Raw genomic sequence first — 21,213 nt, forward strand, 5'->3', positions numbered from 1 at the left:
TATTACCATTCCAAGAATGATCCCTTTTGATTTGTTTCTATCCCATAAGGCTTAATAGTAGTTCTATATATTTTGAATGTTAAATACGGAAGACACATGAATCATGTAATGCGGGACATTGGACTTGAAATATTTGTTTATGGAGGAATATCAACCTCGTAGTTGATCAACTTCGTTTCTCTAAATCTCTTTATTTTTCTTGTTTCCTCAAATACAATTCTAGTGGCATGGTATCATCCAGTATCATGGTCAGTTACCTTGGAATGGGTTTAATGCCTACCAATGTAGAATTAGCAAAAAAAAATTGGTGCGGATCTCAAAAGGCAATTCCAATAGTTATCCACATTACTATATGAAATCGGCTCACTTGGATCTCATAGAGCCGAAGAAAATGGAGAGATTTTCCATCAGGTCACTAGCCAACGATCAATCAAAAATAGATTTTCCCGTATTCAACGTGGAGGATCTCACAGGATGTATCTTCAATGTGGAACAGTTCCAAATGTTCGATCTTATCCCTGACAATCAGATGGTGGGATTATGAGCGAAATACATCACCGGCAACGCCATTCCATGGCACCAAATGAATGACAAAAACTCAAAATAAATAAATAAATGTCATGGATCCATAAACATAGCAGAGACGGTTCTTCCTACCATCAGTGTTCCAAATACTCAGTAAACAGACAGCAACAGACAGTGTGGGCAGTGGAAGAGCAGTTTGAAGCATGTGAGACTAATTGCATGGATGCTATAGTCATCAGTGTATCCAAAAGCACCCCTAATTTTTAAACTTCTAGGGAACAGAAGAAGATATATGTGGTAACCAACCAATGGCTAGCACAGATTGTAACCGGCGTCAGGACTAAATGCCTATTGCATGTAAGGAAAACTTTTGTGCAACTGTGGGATTAGCCTCATCACTCAAAGGGTGAGGGGGGACAGCCGCATACACACCAAGGTAATCAAGTTTGACTTCGGCAATTATTAGGCGAGCAGGTCAGTTCAATTAATTCAAAAAGATAAGAAATTTTTTCTTAAATACAATCCATCATATTTTACCTTCCTATATTCGAAAAATGAATTTAAGGGAAAAATCAAAAATTATTATTTTGAAAGAAAGAAAGAAAGAAAGAATGAAAGAATAATTAATAGGATTTTAGGAAGAAGAAGAATGAAGGTCGAAGACAATGGTATCACTAATTAATTCCTCAATTTAATCAATCGGTACCTTATATGGAGAATTTCATGACAAAAAGTGTGGTCCATTGTAAGACAAGCATCCATATTTCATTCAGGAGTAGATATCTAATTGATCAGTCAATCAATTTTCATCATCTATGCATCCTTACATGGATGATTCCAACATATTATTTCAGACAGACATAATTAGCATCAGTCTACTTATGTTCCTCGAACAAGTGAAAATGAAAATTTTCAATCAGTAATCAGTTAGTCAAGATCTACCTCTGCCCTCTGAGGCAACTGCATGCTTACTATATCTTCTCTGGGGAGACTGTACAACAATTCGTTTTCTGTTTTGTCGACTCTCTGTGGCTCCTCTAATGACAACAACTGTGTCACTTTTTTATTTTTCCGGATCACTAAGTATGCAACTCCAGCCAAATATACCAACATACCCGAAAAGCCGATTATCCCTACCAGCACCATTACCGCGATTTCTAGCTTGCTATGTAGAAGAAACTTGACGAAGCTGGTTACAAGATAGTAGATGTTGATAGACATGAGCAGGAAGCCTATAATCCATGTGATTGCCGAAACCTGCAGCAAATAGAATTGATGAGAAGAGATAAGTAGCATTTATATGCATATATGTGGACGAATTAACGTCTTCAGTGCCACGCGTTATCCTTGGTTAATTGCTTCAATCCACTAACACATCGACATGTGGCAGTAAATTTTTTTGCCTTCATCAGACCTAGGACAATGGGAGGGTACACATCAACCACCTCGTCAAGTAGGTGTCTGTTGAAACAAATTAACGATCAGGAAAATGTTCCATATAGTGCGACTATTGTCATTCTATTTAACATAGAAACATACATCTATATTTGGTACAAAGCACCAATATGAAGTGTAAGACATACTAACCCCACAGTTCCAATAAGCCACACATCCATCTATTTCCGGGAAATGAATACTATTTTGACATTCAACTCTGTCTAGAGTTACATCATCATCTACCAAGGCATGTGTATTAGGCCTTTCCTCACTACATAAATCAATGACATTTACAGCCTTCCACTTGCATTAAATCTCCAAAATAATCAACTTTCCTTTATTTTATTTATTCCATATATTTTACGAAATATGTTTTCTAAAATACCTTAGGTCATGTTAGGCATATGATATATAAAATAATGCACTTAGATAAGCTTAATAGATTAAAATCATATAAATGATATGTAATAAGATGTATTTGGGGAAAAAAAGGTATTGGTTGATGTGTTCTGCTTCTGCACACAATTCTTTTTTCTTTCTCGTTGTACTTGTATATTTTTGATATATTAATAGTCATCAGTAGACAATCCTTTATACTCTTCTCTTATAAACTAATGAGAATATAGCAAATCAATCAGGTAAATTTCCAAATATCTTGTCATCCCCCATAGTATATCCTTCTGACTTTTGCATAAAGATGTACACCTTAGACTGAACTCAGAGAGAGAAATTATTGCAGAAAAAGTAGCAATATAAATCTAATTCAAAATAAATAATCTTACAATAGTAGAGTTGGCATGTGAACCCATCTTGGTCTTGCTGCTAGTGAACTTGAGAAGTGGGATGAGAGCAAAAGGGAGTTCAAACGATAGGATCATCTGCCCAAAGAAGATCAAAGTTTGCTTGATGAGAACCAAATAAACTAACAAAGCGCAAAGCAGAACCCACATAATATGTTTCGAAAAAAATAATTTAAATCATAATATGGCCATTGGTGGGTCCTTTCAATCCCAAACTTAAAGGACAACTATGGCCAAAACTATATAGTAAAGGTTGTTCAATAAGGAATCCTGATCTGGCTGGGGATTGGTAGGTCCTTTAGAGATTGAGCATGGCGTGATTCTTTTTGGTTTTCTCCAGCCATCAAAGATTCCAGTGAAGTGGAGGCACAAACTATTCTTAATTAGATGTATACCAATAATGTAGATGTTATTCAGATTGTTTCCAACCAGATTTTCTATGTATACACGAAGCAAGTAGAAGTTCACTGTTCTAACGTTTTTAAATGTTGAAGCATGGGGCTAGGTGTGTAAGTGGGGAGAGACAGCCTATTGGGCATGCTTTTTTTAAATAAAGACTTGAAATATTAAATGATAAATAATAGAATTAATTTTGTAAAAAATAGAAAACAACAAAAATTATGGAAAAACATTGACATCTATTCATATGGGGGAAATTAATTTTCTCTTGATATTAGGTAATCTAGAATAGATTATTAAGGGTAAGGTGTTCTCTTGATATTTTGTATTCCAGAATAGATTATTATAATTTAATTATGGGTTAAGGAGATACAATTTTTTTTTTCTTTTAAAAGATCTTTTAAAGCTGCTAAAATATGCCACCACTAGCATATGCATATACATCACACCCCTATGACTCTTAGCATTAAAAAGAATTGTAGAGGCTTGAAGCATCTGCCTTTTTCAAACACTCCTTCCACCATACCATGCCTAGTTCATACCCCTAAACCTAATTACAATACTTTAAATTTACCCTTTACCACTTAACCCTTTAAACCTCAATCTTTCACCTTTTTGGCCCTTTAATCTTCTTCTTCACTTAATTAGCCTTTCACCCACTCTTCCTAGAGTAGAACATACTTAACATCGATAAAACCTGGATTGTCCTGCATCAACTTTGGTATCAAAGCCAAACCTAAAGTAGAATGATGCATGGAGATGGAGATGGTATTGGAAGTTAGGACCAAATTTGTCTTACTTTTTTCAAGGAGTCATTCAGGGTATTGTGTAGTGATGAGTATGAGAACTTAGTTTCCGCAAGTATTATTGAGATCATACAAAATGTTGAAGATAAGAGGTATTGTAGATATCATGACGAAGGTCTCATCGTTCAGTTTCATCATAGAAAGTTCATTGATGGTGTTGTGTGCAAGGTAGTCCTTTAAAGAACTGTATAACGTAGTGGGACTAGCTTGGATCTCACATGTTATATGTGACATATGGCAAGACAACTTGTGCCTGAAAGAGACACATTTCAATATGGGTCGAAGAATCAATGGACGAATTGATTTATTCACGATAAGGGTGCAATGTGCAATCAAAGGCTTTATTGCATTCAAGCTGCTATTTGCAATCAGAATGCTATTATGGTCAGAGTGATCGATTTATTATTTTGTGCTCAAAGCACTTTACTTCAAAGTATTTTTGTAATTTTTCATTCATTTCTCATGTGAACTCCTCTATTTGTAGGAGCTCTGGGATTTTGTTGGGAGTTCTATTCTTCTTGGATGTTCTATCTTTGGTCTTTGAGCCACAATTTCGATAATTGGAGTGCTCTTGAAGAAGAAATAAAATTCATTTTCACGTTCCATCCAACTCTAAATTATTTGTTTAATTGATCAAATCTATGAAAAGCAAGTTGAAACCATGATCATGGTTAAATATTTCATCTCGTTTCGTACAAAATGTTTTGGAATTTTAGGTTGCTGAGACGAAACAACCACCAAATTGAAACAATCAAGGTTTCGACCATTTTCTCTTGATTTACAGATCTACAAGAGAGATCTAGAAAGAAAACATTGAGAAAAAAAAGGTCTGGGGAGAAAAATTCAAAGAGAGAAACACAAAAGGCAAAATAGAGAGAGAGAGAGAGCGAGAGAGGGTAGTTGGTTTGACGTCCGAGTTTCCCTCCTCGTTTTCTTCTTCTTGTTGTTTTTTGGTTTTTTCTCAATTTTTTTATCTAAGAATGAAAGATTTAAAAAAAAAAAACATCAATTTCAATGTCTTGAATGTTTCGAGATAGTTTTGGTATCGTTTCGATTTTCGAAAAAATTGAAACAAGATTTTAAACCATGACCATGATCAAATTTAAAATGAATCAAGTCCAATTCACCCTACCACATGAATTGGATCTCTGAACCCTCCTTGTGGTAGGAACGAAGGATCATCGAATTCCAAGTCTTCATGAGCCCCCAACACATAGGAAGTAGAGTTTTCTATGTGTTATTCCAACAGACAATATCTACTTAAGGTATTATCGTGGATGTCAACTCCTATTTTACAATCAGTCCAAGAACAGGTTGATAAAAGGGCACATGAGACATCAACTTAAGAAGATGGTGTGCCTATGATTCTAAAATCGTACCAGGAACAAGATCATTAAATGGACAACACGTCAAAGAGGCCTAAGGAAGATCTTTCAAAAGTCCAGGCCCAAAAGGGAGGGCGCGAGTGAGTGGGGCCAGTTGATCCCGTTTCTTGGATCCCCCACCATTTTAAAGGCAAAGCTAAAGGCCCTTTTAACCATGAGGGCCCTCCTTTAAAAATCCTTGCGCTTGAACGACGGTTTTCCAAGAAACAACTTCCTATGGTATGGGATGGTCCCCTATTGATGAATCAAATCACTCGAGCAATAGAGGGTCCGAAGGAGGATCAACAGTTGTGTTTCTCGTGTAATGAACTCGCCACAATGGTATACGATCAACACCTCTAAACTTGGTGAAGTCTATCTATTGCTACAAAATGCTAGTATCATGCAGCTGCTTCCAAGCCAACGTGATTCTCCTTGGTCAGATGACCAAGATATTGGCAAATACCACATATGATCGAGAAAATAGTACCTCATGCCTTTTAGTTGTGACGTTGTTTGTTTGAGTTTGAAGTCGTTACCTTGCAGGAGCCACCTGGGCGAGACCCTTCTCTTCTTTATTATATCAGTATCTTATATTAACTTTGTCATTTCAAACAATTTCAATGAAGGTTTTACTGAGATAGAAGTGTGTGCCTTCATTACTAGTTATGATCATATTTCAGGAAATTTTGCAACCTACTTCATCCAAATAGCAATTTAAGGTTCATGGCACAATGCAAAATCAGGACGTGATGGCGAGTATTCTCTCACAAGGAAGAATCGCAGATGATCATGTTCATCTTCAAGTATTTCAAAGCTTGAAGAGTTTTTTTCAACCAAGGGATACTAATGCAAGACAATTACAAGCCCCAATGGCATTATAAGATTATTTTTTTTATTTGACATAGTTATTTTGAGTCATACTTGTTTTAGAAATTTATTATTAGGTTTTTAATATTAGTAGAGTTTTCATTGAATTAGAAATTTTACAATTTTGTTTTATTTTAGTTATTAAGGTGTGGGCTCAAGAGTTTAAGAGCATTAGTTTGTTTTTGTTAAGATACTCGGTGGGCAAGTTTAGATAGTTCAAGTCTTTTTATAATAGGGTATCATTTCTCATTATAAACAAATTGTAAATCTTTTATTATGGAATAATGCAATAGAACAAAAAACTTACAGCACTCTTCTTGAGATTTCTCCCATGATTGGATATGGTGTGAGGTTATTTTAGTGTGATTCCAAGGTAATATTCTATCTTCTCTATCTTCCACCATAATTTTTTTTTGTTTTAACCCATCAAAAATCCTCTAAGCCCATCAAGAAACCACCCAAACCAAATGTTTAGAGTAAAGCTTCTCCTAACACCCTTTTAATCTCTTCTTCTAATACTATCACCGTGATAATAGATCCATACACTCCTATCCCAACATTTGGAATGAAGGGCAAAATAGATTCAATGTAAGAAAAAGTTCACAATAATCCAAACCTAGGTAATTGAAGTCCCTAAAAATCAAGAAATCATGGGTATGCGGGAGACTTGAGGAGTTGTTAATTTAACATGTAGAATTATCGTTACCATCATCCTGCCAGAGTTTCCAATGTACTATCAAGAAAATGACCAAGGATGCACCTTATTAGAGGTCAAACTCTTAAATTCAACGCACATAAGACTAGTTAATTTTTTATTTTACTTTTATTTAAGGATTTACTCGTAAACAGCATACTAACTCAATTAGTTCCATCAACATAAGACAACAAAAGTAAACCCTATGTATAAGAAAGAAACAGATAATTCATGCATGGAGTTACTAAGAAAAATACCGATGCGATTATGATTAACTGGCCAGCCCCAGCAGAGCCGCCGATGATTGCAACAATTAGACTAGGAACTATCGCCAAGCACCGGGTTAAAAAGTTTCGTAACCATGGCCTTAGTCGCAAATCAAGAAATCCCTATAAAAGAAATATATAAAACACAAGTTAAAAGAGAAAAGGAAGTATCACAACTATGATAGTCAGCACTATGAATAAATATCCCAGACATGGTAGGAAAAAAATATTTGCAGGCTATATGCACATCTATATTCATAGAATGTGACAAAGCTTCCAATGGAATGATTTCTCATTTCATTTGGTAACTGATAGATAGAAACACAACTCCAAAAAACAATATTGATCTATCTGGAAAAAAAAAATTTGATGCATGATGGTGATACCTAACCTAAAATGATGAGTCTGAGACTAGGATTAAATTAAATAAACAGTTTAAACCTAAAAAATCTCAGCTCATGCAACTGCATATGATAAAGAAAGTCAAAGAGGTAATTGAAGTTCAAATCCTAAAAGCAATCACAACAATCCCACGAAGAAAACCCCTTCAGTGTTAGAATGAAGGGATGGCAAATGGAAAATTGAACCTCTGCTAGCTTAGGGCTTCAATCCAATACTCAATTAAGAGTTTATTGTGAAAATTTCTTTAACTCTTATTGTTCAGTGATTATAGACTCCAGTTAATTAACTTAATTATTTAACCTAATCTAGTATGTGAAAATCAATCAGATAAATCAAACAAATAATCATGCAACCACGACACACAGATTTTTATGCGGAAAACCCTTCCAGGAAAAAACCACAGGACTTCTGTCCAGAAATTTCCATTATACAATTAACAAGTACACAAAGATTATTCACGCACAAGACGGCTGACAAACTTGATTCCATGATCTACCACTTTCTTGCTTAACCATGTTCTTTGTTACTTCACGATCCGAACCCATGCATTGCTTCTATAGCTTCAACACACCACACCACACGATCCAAATCTACAAACCACAACACCAACACTTAAATGCCACAAACGAACAGTAGGTTTGTATATGTTTGTTCACTCGGTTTCTCAAATAATCTTTGATCTGAATAGATTTCAGTGTTTGAAAAGATTGGCAAGAATTTGCAGAGACATTCTAAAAATAGAAGGAATATGCAAGTTGAAGGTCCAAAAAAAGTGAGAGGAAGACCCAAAAGAACGTGGATTGAGATAGTGATGTGGGTATGAACATTTCCAATAACAGAAGACAGAGATCTAGGCAGAATTGCATTGGAGAATAGGATTGATTTAGTCCACCCCAAATATTTGGGATAAGGCTTTGATGATGATGAAAAAATTGAACTCTATTAGGAAGAGCATTAAAGCTCCCTTCAGTTAGGTTTTTAGTAGCTCATGTTCGTTGTTGAGGATTCCGACAATGACACAAAAGAGCTGTTTAGTTGGTGCCAGGTCACCATATGTTCTAGTTCGCATTGCATTTTAGTAGGCATGAGTTCCTGCACCAAGTTCAACCATCACCATTAACACATACCATGTCCACTAATTGAGCGGAGGTAAGAAAGAACTAACCTACTCTTGCATTGACCTTGTATTCTTGTTAGATCATCCAACCTCTCCCCATACAAAGTGTCGCATTGGATGCAAACATTGTCGAAGATATTAAACCAATCTTGAAAGATACTAGGTGACATAATAGGAAAATCCATGGTTTAGAAATACAAAAGGTGCATGAAAATATAAAAGGTGGAAAGCAACACAAATAGTACATTCCACTTATATTAAACTCCAAACAAAACATGTTCACACTTTATATAGAAACCTTTTTAACTTCCAAGAAGTTATTGAGGGATAAATGGGAAAACCACTCAATTGCCCAAGAAGAGGTGAATTGTAAGTGTCAAAACATGGTCAACATAGCTAGGCCAATACATGGTTGTTACCCATTGGAAACCAAAATGTGAATGCAAGGCACGACTCATATAAGAGAGCTTAGAGAATTGAGCTTACTAATTTCCCAATATGCAGACCAGGAAGTAACACATACATGCATTCAACCTTCCTCCTAATTGAGAAATACCAAGCTACACTAAAGAAAACCCTCCAAAATCTCCTTTTATCAAAGTGAAGCAATGTGAGCAATGCTTATTGCAAAGAGGAAAGACAGACATACAATACCCAAAACAAGCTACAGGCACCATCGACACAAGCAATCATTAAACAACCATTTTTCAAATAAGAAGGGAAGTTGTAATACGCAAGGTTTAAAATCTCATTTCAATCCAACGTTTCAGTTAGGAAAAATTTTGAAACGGCCTCAATCAAAACATTCCAAAACATCTGGGACAATCCAAAACATTTTCGAAATATTCAATGTTTCAGGTCAATGTCTCATACAAGTCTTGGCCGGAATCAAATGTTTCACCAAAACAAAGTGAAACGTTGAACCTACTAGTACCTATCAAAGGACTTTCATTCACTAGCCTGGGTTTCTGAGCTTAAGGCTTGTTCACTAAATGGGCAAGTAATGGGTTGATCTTGGTTGAGCCCATGTCCAACCTTAAGTGAGATTTGCTTGTTCATCAGCCAAAGTATCAATCACCATCTTTTTCCACAATGAAGAACTTCATAATACAATAGTTTAAAAATAAATATAAGAAGTCTAAGAAGTTAATTCTACATTGTACTTCCCAAAAAAAAAACACTTCCAACTAGTCTAGTTATTGCTTTCTAATTTATGCGATAACCCAAATCACTAGACTAATGAGGGAACTAGGAGTCGGGGATTACTTCTTAATGACTCAATTGCTGGATCCTCCCTTCAAGATTGGAATGTATCTTAACACATTCTCTGCATCAATTCGTATCTTGTCATCTTATCAAGGAAATATAGACATGAAAAAGTAGGCATAAACACTTCTTTTAGGTAAAGATGTGTGACACATGTTTTGAAAAAGTAGGTAAATATCAACTATAGGTGATGGTGATAGTTCAGGTAAGGGATCAAACTCTTCGAGTTCTTTTGGAAGAAGGGAGAGGAATCAGAAATTTAAAATTAATTCCAAAGGCATGATACCTGCATGACATATTGTCCCGCATAAGTTCCTGTGATTGTAGAACTTTGACCCGATGCCAATAGAGCGATTGCAAAAAGCTTTGAACTCCAACTGCCTAACACATTCTGTTAAAAAGAACTACCCAAATCAGTAAAACAAAACAACTTCTATTAATGAAGAGAACGCTTGAGAGGAAATATAGGATTACAATGGAAGCACACCTATGTTATTCAACATAGGACTGTCTCAATACATAATGAAGGGACACCAAAAACATACTCTAAGCAAAAAAGAGGCTTTGTTCAAATCCAGGTCCTTGCAGCTCATCTGATCTTCTGGATTCAAATTTGACGAATTGCAGACTGCACCACTTACGGAAATAACAGATACATTAATGAGAAAGGCCACCATTAGAGCAAAGGCACTTTCTATGGTATAGAATCTGCATGCCTCCTGCAGCCAAGATATATTCACAGATTTATCAGACTTTCATCAAATATTTATTTTTCCCCAAGTATTGACATCAAAAGGTACTAGTAGTTTTTCTTTTTCTTTTTTCATTTTTACAAAAAATCAGTTAAAATTTATATTAATTTGACAAAATTTCCTGTGAATGATGTATCTGCATTGAAATATTAAAATCGCAATTATCTATAATTGCATTATTTCGTTGAAATTGAGCCAAAATTTTAGGGAAATATAACTCTCCACCAGTGTTGTTAAAAGATGTGCCTAGGAGCCGCTTTGGCCATCTAGATCATCCAAGTGCCAAGGCCTCACCCGCTTTCAGCAAGGGGTTCAAAAGTGGGGCTAAAAAAATGTTTTTATGTAATATTTTTGTAGAAATTGTGGTCTAAGGTGTATTTAATCAATTTTAATGGGTGCCTCAAATATTCACCCAAACTTGGAGGGCGTGTATAAAAGTAAAAGACATTTGAGAGGGGACATTAAACCACTTGGATATTAGTTATTCTATCCCCAACTATTAATTCACTATTTTTAGCTGTCCAAGTTTTTCACTCTTGAATTGATGGTTATGATCAATGATTGAGATATTTTAGGTATAGATCAGCCAAGAGTTGGCCCAAATATTGAACAGCTAGAAATGAAGCATAATTTCCAGTATGTGAATATCACGAATGCCACAAAAAGTATATCCTTACTAAACTAATCCTATAAATATCAAAATTTTACTTTGATGCCCTGAATAGAGCGTGGTATTTTCCTTGAAAGCACCAAAGCAGAGTGAAGAAAGAGATTGTGCCTGCAAAAAGTGCACGGTGAGCACAAAATGCAAGAGTTCTTAAAATATTGAATGAAAAAACTACAACACTAAGAAACTTACGGCATAACCATAGCACCAAGAAGTGAAATTGCAAGGCCAGTAGCACCATTTCCTTTAAGTTGAGGAACAAAAAGGCCGTTCAAAACCTCTGAAGAATTGGGCTTCGCATATCCAAGCTCCACCAAAAAACATGCAGCTATCGTAAATACCAAAAAAGCAATCAAGAACTCAAGTTTCCTCACCTGTAAGAGAACCAATAGCATGTCAGCTTAAAGTGATTTGATTTAAATTCTATCTACAACAGAATATTGTTTTTCTTTATGGGTAAACTGGACTTGATACTAAATTGTTTAAACTAATTAGCTTTATTTAAATGCATGAGGTGTACCCCATATTGTTGTAATGCGAGAAGCATCAAAGTACTAAGCCCTGTAAGAAGAACGCCGCACCATACAGGAATATTGAAGAGCATGTTCAACGCAAAGGCTGTTCCAATCACTGGAAATCATAAAGAAATAGTTTCAATATTGTTAAAGCCCAGAAAATATTGAGTAATAAAATAAGAGTCTCAACAAGTTGAATTGATGAAATGATCTACTTAAAATGCAAGCATGTTCAATGAAAAGGCTGTTCCAATCACTGGAAATCATAATGAAATAGTTTCAACTTTCAACATTGTTAACACCTAGAAAATATCTATATAATAAAACACAACGGTAGACCCCATTCCCTTTATCTCCCACATAAAGAGGGGTTGGAGATTTAATCACCTATGAATCTCGAGGACAACTTTTAATTTTATCGCCATTCCTATTCTCTTCCTTTCCAAGAATACCCTTCCCACTTTATTGTATTTCCTCTACTAGTACAACCCCCTTTCTAAAAATACCCCTCCAACTTTATTGTCTTTCCTCTTTTACCCCCTTAACCTAAAGAGGATGACCGTGCCGTATGCACGAGCAAACTCTAATAATCTAGTTAAATAATAAAATAAGAGTCTCAACAAGTTGAATTGATGAAATGATGTAATTAAAATGCAATAGAAGACAGACATTGGGAAACAAGAAAAATAATTCCTATGGATGAACACATTTTAAGGATCTGTATGATTGCAGGGAATTCATTTCCGAGGGAATAATAATTCCTTGGGAAAATGAATTCCATCATTGGACTACACCAAAGAAAATGTCAAAAAGAGGATTGATTTTTAGTTTTGACGGTGGGGGTGATCTTGAGAGAATAATATTAGGTGAGGAAATCATTTTCCTGAGGGCTGGGGGGAGTTTAGTGCACAATCATAGACATGAAAATCACATTTTTCCAGGGGAAATCAGTTTACAGTGGTAAGCAATCATACAGGTCCTATCAAATTTAATACAATAATGAAAGAATTAATTTTTAGAAGAACAAAAATGGTTTAAAATGATAAAGAAATATAAAATAAGAGGGGAGAAGTATTGGTAGATACATTTCAATAACATAGAAATATACAAATAATCCTTTGTATTTTCTTTTTATATATAGGAAAATAATCCTTTGTATTGAACAAAAGTTACTAACACACCTTATACCTTTTGTATTGAGATATTATTTACATTTTTTGATAGGTAAAATGAGATGTTTTTTTTACTATGTTTGTTAAATAAGATCAATGCAAGAGCTAAGATGAGATTTAGAATGGTAAAATATAGTTCACACAAGGCCCCAACTCATCTGCACCTGTATGCTCACAATATGAAAATTTGACCCACATAAACAAGTTAGTTTCTTGAATCTCGAATAGGGTCTATTCCATAAGATCCATCCTAGCTTCATCAAGGCAATGTACATTTCTCCTTGTGTCATTGCCAATCCTCGGGCTGGTAACCAAAAAAATATGTACTTTTTACCAATTCGACACAAGCTTGGGGGAGCAAAGCAAGTTTACATCAAATGATGATTTGCAACACACGCTATGAAATATGTCTAAGTTAGATATATATATATATCTGTGACAGCATATTGTAGCCGTAGGATGTGTGATGATCGTGTGGTTGAGATTAAAATAAAACAACCGGATGCTTCGTTCAAAAAAGTCAGAAAATTAATGACTTAAAGTTAGAAATAATTGTAAAAACATCCCTAGTCTTTACTCACTTATTCGATTAACTCCCCCCGACACACACACAAACACGTGTAGGCTACTTTGGATATAACTCACAGACTCCATCTTCTGAACCCATTCATCTTCCCCAACCGGACTCTCTCCAAAGAATGAAAACCCTAAAAGATTCGAACCCTAAAAATTGATCTTCCCCACTCACTCACACACTAATATCTCTTTATCCCCAACAACAAATCCTCCCTCACTCACTCATCTATCTCCTTTCCCAAAATCACTCATCTATCTCCTTCCCCAAAATCACGAAAGTGTAAGTCTCTCTCTCTCTCTCTCTCTCTCTATATATATATATATATATATATATATATATATAAAGCTAACCCACATTTATCCCCTCTTCCTGTAACAGCTTGAAGCTCCAAGTTGAAGATCGAACCCATCGCTTAAATATTGAGTGATTGAAGTTAGGTAATATATATATATTAAGCTAACCCACATTTATCCCCTCTTCCTGTAACAGCTCGAAGCTCCAAGTTGAAGATTGAACCCATCGCTTAAATATTGAGTGACTGAAGTTATATATATATATATATATTTTTCTGTTCATTGTTCATCTTGAGTTGCACCAATACGTTGATCTTGAAGAAAACACCTTCTAGAATCCTCGTAAGATCGAAATGATTTATGACATGTGCCACTAAAGCCATCAACTTATTTATGGCATTCTTCCCACGTGGTAAAGATTGCCGTCCTTTGTCCTACGAACACTACATAGTATTTGACCATTCTAAAAATACACCCAAAACCATCAAGATTAAATACATGAGATGCAAAACATGAAAATTCAACACTATTGAATCAAAATTTATATATAATACATTCTTCAAAGCAATATAACAAAGGGTATTATTGAAACTTTAAAAAAAATAGAATAAAGTTAAAAATCTGTAACAAAGAATTTTTTTGTCAAATCTTCATCAAATTCAAAGGGTTAGGGTTTTGAAATTTGTTTATGATTTAGATATTTAACAAAGGGTTAGGGATTCAAAATTTTGTTAGGATTTAAGACGTTAGGGTTTCGACTGAGAGAGAGACGAGAGAGTGAGGGATAGATGAGAAGGAGAAAAAGACGACTGAGGGAGGGAAAAGAGCGACGAGAAAGTGAGAGGACAACTGAAGGAGGGAAGAGAGGGACGAGAAAGTGAGAGTGAGACGAGAGAGAGAGTTAGTTTAGATTTCATACCTGCTAGTTTTAGTTATATGGAGAGAGTTCATTTGGGGAAGACGAATGGGTTCAGAAGATGGAGTTTGTGAATTATATTTAAAGTAGCCTGCACGTGTTTGTGTGTGGGGGAGTTAACCGAATAAGTGAGTAAAGACTAAGGATGTCTTTACAATTATTCTTGACTTTAAGTCTTCAATAACTTTCTGACTTTCTTGAACAAAGCATTCAGTTGTTTTACTTTAATCTCAACCGCACGATTATCGCACATCCTAAGGCTACAATATGCTGTCACAGAAGCCGTTCATATTGCTGTCCCACAAACTGCACACTATATACATAGAGAAAGAGAGAGATGCCTCAAAATCAGGACCATGCTTCATAAAGGTCCAATGAGTGTGCATCATCACATACGCTAGTTAAAATTAATTGTCAGGAAACACCCAAAGTGAACATTTTTGTTACCCATGTCTGTTTATCCATGCACGCCCAAACACAAGAAGAGAGAGAAAGAGAGTGAGAGAGAGACTAAGGAAGTAGAGATGGGTTGGCACTTTTGAACTATTATGTGATCCTTGTATATAATCAAGTTAAGTCAAGAATTTAAAATGAGATCGACTATGATTTCACAAGTAGTAGCAGAAATGAGAGTGCTAACTTGAGATGATTGAGTGGAAAGGGGGTGCAATACACAATAAAGAAATCTAGGAGAAGCTTAATAAGAGATAAATAAAGGAAAATCAATTGAGAAGGCATGGGCATGTACAACTAAGACTCATGATAGCGACAATGAGGAGTAATTGTTCACTTTGAAGGATCTGAAATGGTGAGAGGATAGTCAAAACACGTGGAGTAAGGTAGCAAGAAAAGATTAAGAGACAACAAAATAAATCTCTCTCGATGGAATTGACCAACAAAATAAAATTAGATAAAGTACTTGACCACATGCATTGTCACAAAATTTGAAAAATTTGTGGTTGGGGTATTCAGAGATTTTAAGATACATCAGCAATTCACCAATTAATTGGTGATTTTCTACTTAATTATCGATTAATCAGCCAATCTCAAAGTTCTTATTCTTCGAGGTTTATTAGCCTTTTTGGGGGGACTTGATTTTTTTTTCCTAAAACCTGATCATTTCTACCTTGAGTCTTCTTCTTCCAAAATCTTAATAAAATTCTGTTGTTTTTCTAAACTACGAACATTGATTTTCCCATAAAACCCCATCGTCTTCAACCTCGAGAGTAAAATTTTATAATCCCCGAAATTTTCCCAGTTTTTTTTTTTCCAAAACTTCCCCAGATCTATTCGGGTTAAACTGAATTGATCCCCGCCGAATGTTTGCTGAATCCGAACTTGGTTACCATGTTAATATGTAATAGGGATATGCGATTTTTGTGTCGTGGCTGCAACAAAATCATCTTCAAGTCATGAGCTAGAGTCACACATTATATTGGATCATGCGTGGATGACACACAAAGTTGCCCTGCATTTGAGCCATATGTAAGGCATAGTAGAAGTGAAGAGGGGAACACACATTGTCTCTCTGGTTAATTTTATTGAGACCAATTTCACAAAATTGCAATAAAATCAGGATCTATGATATATTCTACTTCAAACATTTGTAATGCATAGATACCTTCAGGAATGTCGCATGCGACTATAGCTATTTCAGCTAGTACCCATAAAATGAAGTTTGGCACCCTTGGATATTCAGCTCTGCAGTGCTCTGCTAGATGTTTTCCTGCAATGTGTAAGAAAACACATTTAAACATGCCAAATTAATGCAAAGAACACAAACATTCGCACTGGTTTTGGAAAGAGAGCTTCTATTGCCACACCAACTTTTGCTAACACCACCACAAAATGTGTGTTAAGTCGTTGGTGATTTACATAGAATTGGGGTGGCATTGGCAAAAGTTGGTGTGGCAATAGAATCTCTCTTGTGGAAATGATTTGGTTTAATATCCAATAAAGGAATCACAGACCTGTAACAACCCCTAGGTTTGCTGCAAGAGACTGAATGACGAGGGCAGCACAGGAAGCAACCAGAATAATCCAGAGCAGCTGATCGACAAGGAAAGTCTCTCAAGGAAAAAACATACAGAACACTTGAATTGAAATGGAAAATTGGACTTCATAATTCTGCACAACTAAGCCTATAAACTCATTACAAGATAAAAATAGATGCATAAAACTGAAATATTTTTACATAAAAGCATAAAACCGAAATATGTTTACCATATCGAACACTATGGTTGGTTTACCTATACCTGAAGGATGGCAACCCAACATTAAATTGGTCTCATTTAAGAAAATCCTACACTACACATCTACCTGATCAAATGATTGGAACCATTGAATTGGTTGCATTGTCTAGGGTGATCAGTAAATATGGATAAATGAGAATTGATCGATGATTTTCTATCAAGTAAACATATATATATATATATATATATATATATATATATATATATATATATATATATATTATATATATATATATATATATATATATATATATATATATATATATATATTTTGATTGATTATCAAGTAAACATATTATAATGTGGATTTCAATATTGGAGATCTCCAAGGTGATCCATATTATCCATGGGATTGCTACTTTGCAAAAACAAAATTGACTGCACCCAAAATTAATATAAACACACCTCATACTTATATTGTGCTCCTGACTGCAGATCCGTTTCAACTGTAAGTTAAACACACAATGCCAACAAGTGTAAGAAAATTGGGAACTACAAATACTTTGCACAATGAGACAAGTATAAAATGAAGATCTTACAATTGCCAGGGTCAATATATGCGATAGAGACAAGAAATCCAGGACCCATGTATGCAAATAAAGTTTTCCAACTTTTCTTCTGCAAAATTAGAGCAAAAAATCCCATTAAAAAAAATAACTTTTTCACGATTAAGTCCTACATCATTTACCACTTTGAGACTTGCTATAATAAGTTTCTGGATCAATGATTCAAAACATCAAATAAGAAACAAAATCTTCCATAAATCATTTTAAAATTAAAATAACAAACTAACAAATGACACCCTAAGATAGTTGAAAGCAGTTGTCATTTGAATTGTAGACAAAGAAGATACAATGTCTAGTTGTGATGAATCTTCTGTGAATTGAACAATCCCAAAAGGACAAAAGAGTCAACTAGTTCCAGTGCTATGGTGGGCTTTGTAAATCCACACCATTCCTTTGGTACGCAACCAGGGGCGGAGCCAAGAAGGGACCAGTGGGGGCTATAGCCCCCACTAAACTTTTTGAAAAAATACAAAATCGGTTATTAGCCCCTACACTCTAATCAATAGTAGAAATAGTCCCGTGTTTTTTCAAATTGACGTTATGTAAAACCCCCCACTGCCAATGCACATAAAAAAATTAGAGAAACATTTTCCTTACTAATTTATCTTACTAGGGTCGTTGAGCTCAAATGGATTACTAATGCAATTCAACACCACAAACCCTCTAGATTTCATGGAAAAACTCATATCCAAAAGAGAAAAAAAAAAAAAAACAATTTTTTTATATTATTTTGGGCTTGATCCAAGGTTTTGAAAATGGACTACCAAAATCCCACCGAACCTGGAAACTTAAAGTTAAAATTCAACGGTGAAGAATAAGTCTTTTTCAGAAAAAAAAAATTCAAAGTTCATCAAATTTTTTTCTCTACATCCCTATGGCATCGGATTATGTTTTTGGATGCCACAAGGTGAGCTCAACAACACTTAGTAGGATTTGAAATCTTACTAGGTCAATGACGAGCCTAATATATGCATAGAAGGAAATTGAGTTTATTGGTTGAACATCATAAGCAATTAGCCCCCACTAACCAAAAATCTTGGCTTTGCCCCTGTATGCAATGTATGGACATGCCTCACGCCAATAAACAATACAATCAAGCATTCACATCCTTGTCTCCAAGAGCCGTTAAACCACTTTTTTGGGGCATTGAACTCTTTGATTTATTTTTCTCATGACTACCCAGTTGAGACTTATGTTGGCTAGTTCGTTTGTTCAATCAATTCAAATTCGGGTTCATGGTTCGCCACTCTTGAACAAACATGGTTCCTAGAGGATATTTATTTCAAGTATTGACCAAACCATGGGGGCATCTCTAAAATTCACCAAAACAAAGGTTTGTCAGATTTGTTGTTTATAACAAACCCACTACGAAACAAACCTCGAATTGGTTTGGTTTGTACCAATTCGTGGTTCGGCACTATATCAACAAACCCGGTAACACAGGTTGAGACTTTTTGTTTTTTAAGGAAATGATTCTTGGATCACGTTTTTTATTAAATGAGAGAGAAACCAAAGCAGAGATGTTATAGATGCAAGATATCAAAGGAGGGGGGGGATGCATTCTTTTTGGGCAATTTGAATCTATGAATTGTTAATCAACCCACCTTATTCATCATCCCTATCCAATATAATATTTCTACTAATCCTAAGTTCAACAACGAACAACCTACCAAATCCATCCAAGAGGTGACAAACAATTGAATAGTCCATATTGATGCATAGATAAGGCCATAGCGATAAAGTCAAGATTCAGAATCATTCAGAAAGGGAGAAATTCAGAAGAAAAAAAATTTGGCAAAAGTCGGGAAATTTGGGAAAATAAATAAAAAAATATTCTTAATTATGGAAAATATAAAAATGTATATTCCATTTATTAAACATAATGTAAAACATAAATTTAATCAATATTACAAATTTCATGTTATAGAAATGTATTCTCATATTAAACCTAATGTTAGACGAAATTTCATATTAAATATAATATAAAAATATATTTTTCCAAACTTTGCAAACAAGCCAGGATTAAATCACTGATATAAAGTATTAAGAGTTACATCTTTTTCATTTTTTGTGTCCCTCACTTAACCATTTGCCCAATTCACTCCTTCTAAGGTTTGAAGCCGAGACACAGTGTCGGCCCTGATATCAAATGATAAGAACATGACCAATACACCCATGTGTTAGTGGTACGGAAATTTAAACTCATATCTATTTGGGGTTGTAACAGATTAATTTCTGGGATAAGGCTTCGATGATTTGAATGAGTCATTGTAGCAAGAGACCATCCCCAAACTTTTTAGAAAGAATTACTAAAACAGCACAGTAAAATTATAATAAAAAAAAAAATTACCATAATGGCACACTATTCATTTTAATTTCGAAAATGGTAAATTTTTATATATACCAAAACGGTAAATTAATGACTGAGAATCGGATTTTAGAACTGATAGACTATTAGGGTTTCAATTTGTCTACTATCATCTAGATTCAAATCTGAACCATCCCAACAACATACCCCCAAACTAATAATAAAATTATAAATATGTTATTGAAATACTAACATCGGGGACGATGATCTGATCAGATTCGGAGTGGTCTTCGATAAGGGGTGCATTTGAGCAACTTCGATGATTTCCAGCGCTACTGATGAACTGCTGATGCTGCGTTTGAGGATTTGTAGAAGTTGAACCTGAACTTGAACCCACCAAGAATGCCATTCTCTCTCTCTCTCTCTCTCTCTCTCTCTCTCTCTCTCTTATTTATTGTGATCAAGAGTTAAAAACCACATTACGATTCGCCTGTGAGTTGTGTAGCTTTTCTCTGCTGAGATATATAGAAAGAGTCGGATATGGACGAAGTGCGCTTTTATTCATATTCTTAGTTATATATCATATAAAAGAAGAAAAAGGGAGACCACTTTAGCATCTCTGCATGGGAAAATGGTCAAATAACTACACTTTTTCCAAGCTCCAACAACGTTTGACACTTATTTGTCCAACGAACGGCTGAGATGGAAGTAAACGTTGCAAGGGGGAGGGGCGCATCCTCGGTACTGTACTACATTTTTTTTTTGTTCCTTTTGTTTCGAATAATTAATTTTAAATTTGACGGTTGGGAAAGCGCCACGTCACAAAAATATTTATTCTAATATGTCTTCCTTGAAAATTTGAAATTATAAGGTACACTTTATTTTCAAAGCCTTTAATCATATTAAAAGAAAAAATTATTGCTTGAATGATATTAGTTTTTTTTAGAAAATTTACTTAAAGGACCTTAGCAAAGGACTTTCTATTTTTATTAGTCTTTGAATTTTACATGATAGCTTGATAGGACATTTTGTAAATTTTTTCTTTTAAAAAATTATTACTTGAATAGTGTTAATTTTTTTTGGAAAAAATACTTAAAGGACCTAACGAAAGAATTTCTTCTTGATTAGTCCTTGAATTTTACATGATAGTTTGATGAGATATTTTGTAAACTTTTTCTTTCTTAATGATCTCTCATTATTAGTGAATTCACTATTTTTTTATTTGTTATCGAGTTCACCACTGGTAAAA

The 21,213-nt window shown here is 34.8% G+C and overlaps 1 protein-coding gene across 3 annotated transcripts; it reads right to left on the minus strand.

Annotated features, from left to right (window-relative positions):
- Window positions 1–1,122: 1,122 nt before the first annotated feature.
- LOC147410821 (metal transporter Nramp6-like) lies at window positions 1,123–20,522 on the minus strand. 3 transcript variants are annotated; one of them, XM_086440508.1, is made up of 13 exons: window positions 20,218–20,515; window positions 17,630–17,708; window positions 17,496–17,536; window positions 16,809–16,887; window positions 16,460–16,564; window positions 11,886–11,995; window positions 11,558–11,739; window positions 11,407–11,476; window positions 10,492–10,665; window positions 10,233–10,337; window positions 7,153–7,284; window positions 2,745–2,840; window positions 1,123–1,782 (listed from the first exon to the last, which is right to left on the minus strand). In XM_086440508.1, exons 1-13 carry the CDS (start codon window positions 20,371–20,373, stop codon window positions 1,453–1,455), a joined length of 1,659 nt encoding a protein of 552 aa, XP_086296634.1. In that variant the 5' UTR covers window positions 20,374–20,515; the 3' UTR covers window positions 1,123–1,452. The 3 variants fall into 3 exon arrangements, with proteins under 3 accessions (XP_086296634.1, XP_086296625.1, XP_086296636.1); XM_086440499.1 differs by having other exon boundaries at window positions 16,809–16,905; window positions 20,218–20,511; XM_086440510.1 differs by lacking the exon at window positions 1,123–1,782 and adding an exon at window positions 1,789–1,986 and having other exon boundaries at window positions 16,809–16,905; window positions 20,218–20,522.
- Between the last annotated feature and the right edge of the window lie 691 nt (window positions 20,523–21,213).

The sequence above is a fragment of the Akebia trifoliata genome, chromosome 1 (genome assembly GCF_017979445.1).
Source record: "Akebia trifoliata isolate Shusen 1 chromosome 1, ASM1797944v1, whole genome shotgun sequence".
Classification (NCBI taxonomy): domain Eukaryota; kingdom Viridiplantae; phylum Streptophyta; class Magnoliopsida; order Ranunculales; family Lardizabalaceae; genus Akebia; species Akebia trifoliata.